This window comes from Babylonia areolata, chromosome 3 (assembly GCF_041734735.1).
Source record: "Babylonia areolata isolate BAREFJ2019XMU chromosome 3, ASM4173473v1, whole genome shotgun sequence".
Taxonomy (NCBI): Eukaryota; Metazoa; Mollusca; class Gastropoda; order Neogastropoda; family Buccinidae; genus Babylonia; species Babylonia areolata.
In genome coordinates this window covers 63,274,141-63,276,640 of record NC_134878.1, presented here as the reverse complement: position 1 = coordinate 63,276,640, position 2,500 = coordinate 63,274,141, and the positions used below count along the sequence as shown (strand labels likewise).

The 2,500-nt window shown below is 43.7% G+C and overlaps 1 protein-coding gene across 1 annotated transcript in view; it reads left to right on the top strand.

Moving 5' to 3' along the window:
• Window positions 1–2,500, top strand: part of LOC143280405 (cell division cycle protein 20 homolog) — a 64,005-nt gene that overhangs the window by 1,601 nt on the left and 59,904 nt on the right. The window contains exon 3 of the mRNA XM_076585038.1: window positions 925–1,053. Within this exon, the coding sequence (XP_076441153.1) occupies window positions 925–1,053 (129 nt within the window). The remainder of the gene's footprint in view (window positions 1–924; window positions 1,054–2,500) is intronic.

Genomic DNA, 2,500 nt, shown 5'->3' with positions numbered 1-2,500 from the left:
AAAGCCTTGAAAAACAAAAGAACTACGTTTGACTATCGTACGACATGTCATTTTTTACAGTATACACGTTGAGCTGGTCGCTTCAACTGAACCGTTCGCAGTTACCCTATAAACCAACGGGTATGTATCCAGGCTGCTACAACGGCCCCGTGCGAGATTCGAACCCGTGGACGCTCGTTTCCAAGTAAGGCGCTCAACTACTGTTGTGTCGCTTCGTGTGGGATCAAGGCAGCAGTGTGGTTAAAACGCTTGTCTGGGTTCGAATCCCGCCTCTCGCCCTTTCTCTCGCAAGTCTGGAGTGGAAAATTCAAACTGAGCGTCCAGTCATTCGGACGATACGAGACGATAAACCGAAGTTTAGCGCACTTGGCGCACTGAAAAAAGAACCCACAGCAACAAAACTGTTGTCCTCGGACAAGATTCTGTAAAAAGAAAAAAAACACAAACAACAGCACTCTGATGGGTACATATTTAAATATGTAGGCAATGCACTTGAGGCCTGATTAAGCACGTTGGGTTATACGGCAGGTCAGGATTCTGCCAAGCAGATGTGGTGTCACGTATATGGATTTGTCCGAACGCAGTGACGCCCGCCTCCTTGAGAAACTGAAACTGAAACTGTGCCGTGCTTTGTGTCCGCTGTGTGTCAGGCTGTGGCCTGGTGTCCGTGGCGACGTAACGTCTGTGATGCTTTGTGTGTCAGGCTCTGGCCTGGTGTCCGTGGCGACGTAACGTCTGTGGTGCTTTGTGTCCGCTGTGTGTCAGGCTCTGTACGCCTGGTGTCCGTGGCGACGTAACGTCTGTGGTGCTTTGTGTCCGCTGTGTGTCAGGCTCTGGCCTGGTGTCCGTGGCGACGTAACGTCTGTGATGCTTTGTGTCCGCTGTGTGTAACGTCTGTGGTGCTTTGTGTCCGCTGTGTGTCAGGCTCTGGCCTGGTGTCCGTGGCGACGTAACGTCTTAGCCAGCGGCGGTGGGGGGTCCTCTGATGGCTACATCCGGGTCTGGAGCGTCAGCGCAGGCGCAGTCAAGACGGAAATGGACACGGGCATGCAGGTCAGCGTCTCGTTTGTATCGGCTGTTGTTTTTTGTCGTTGTGGTTGTTGTTGTTGTTGTTGTTGTTGTTGTCGTTGTTGTTGTTGTTGTTGTTGTTGTTATCATTGCTGCTGTTGTGGTTGTTGTTATTTGTATTTGTATTTCTTTTCTTTTTGTCACAACAGATTTCTCTGTGTGAAATTCGGGCTGTTCTCCCCAGGGAGAGCGCGTCGCTACACTACAGCGCCACTCATTTTTTTTTTTTTTTTTTTGGTATTTTTTTTCCTGCATACAGTTTTATTTATTTTCTCTATCTAAGTGGATGTTTCTACAGAATTTTGCCAGGAACAACCCTTTTGTCGCCGTGGGTTCTTTTACGTGCGCTAAGTGCATGTTGCACACGGGACCTCGGTTTATCGTCTCATCCGAATGACTAGCGTTCAGACCACCATTCAATGTCTAGTGGAGGGGGAGAAAATATCGGCTGCTGAAGTGACCGTGTGAGAGGGGTGATGAGGAGGGTGGGAGTGGAGACTGAGGGGGCGTGGCCTCACATCCATATTATCACTTGGAGAAGTCACAATGTATTGTGTATCTATCTCTTTTTCAATTTTTTTTTTATTGTGGATGTTCTCGTATGATTTTGTCTGTGCATATATCCATTTGTCCAGAAAACATGATATTTTAGTGCAAATTACCGAACTAATGTTTGTAATGAACAAGTTGAAAATGTGACAAAAAAAAACAAAACACTGATTTCAAAACTACAGCATGTCACTAGAAATATATAAAATGGGAAAATATCATGTGTTTTGTATTCTTTATTCATTTACCTTTCAGAAAATATATACTATTATGGGTCTTTCTCCAACAACAAAGAGCACAGAATTTTTTGAATATTTGTACCCGTTTTTTGTGAAAAAAAACCCCTGGCAAATAGATTTGACTTAAACCTTATTTTCCTGGCAGCGAAAGGGCTGTTTGTTGTTGTTGTTGCTGTTGTTGTTGTGCTTGTTATTGTTTTGTTGTTGTTGGTACTGTTGTTGTTGCAATTGTGCTTCTTCTTCTTCTTCTTCTTCTTTTTCTTCTTCTTCTTCTTCCTCTTCTTTTTTTTCTTCTTCTTCTTCTTTACCTACTTACATTAATCTGCAGTTTTGTATGATGTTTGTGTGTATTGCATAACTGTCCTCATACATGCCTCTGGCGTTCATTCGTTTCGTCTCACTTCATCTCGTTCGTCGTCGTCGTCGCATCATTTTTTCTGTTCTTGCTATTTGTTTGCCCCCCCCAAAAAAAAAAAAAAAAAAAAAAAAATACTTCTTCTTCTTCTTCTTCTTCTTCTTCTACTTCTTCCTCTTCTTCTTCTTCTTCTACTTCTTCCTATTAACCAGTACATACAGTTAAGAACTGCAGTTTTGGTAATGATGTGTTGTGGTGGTGATTGCATAACTGTTGAATATTGCCTCTG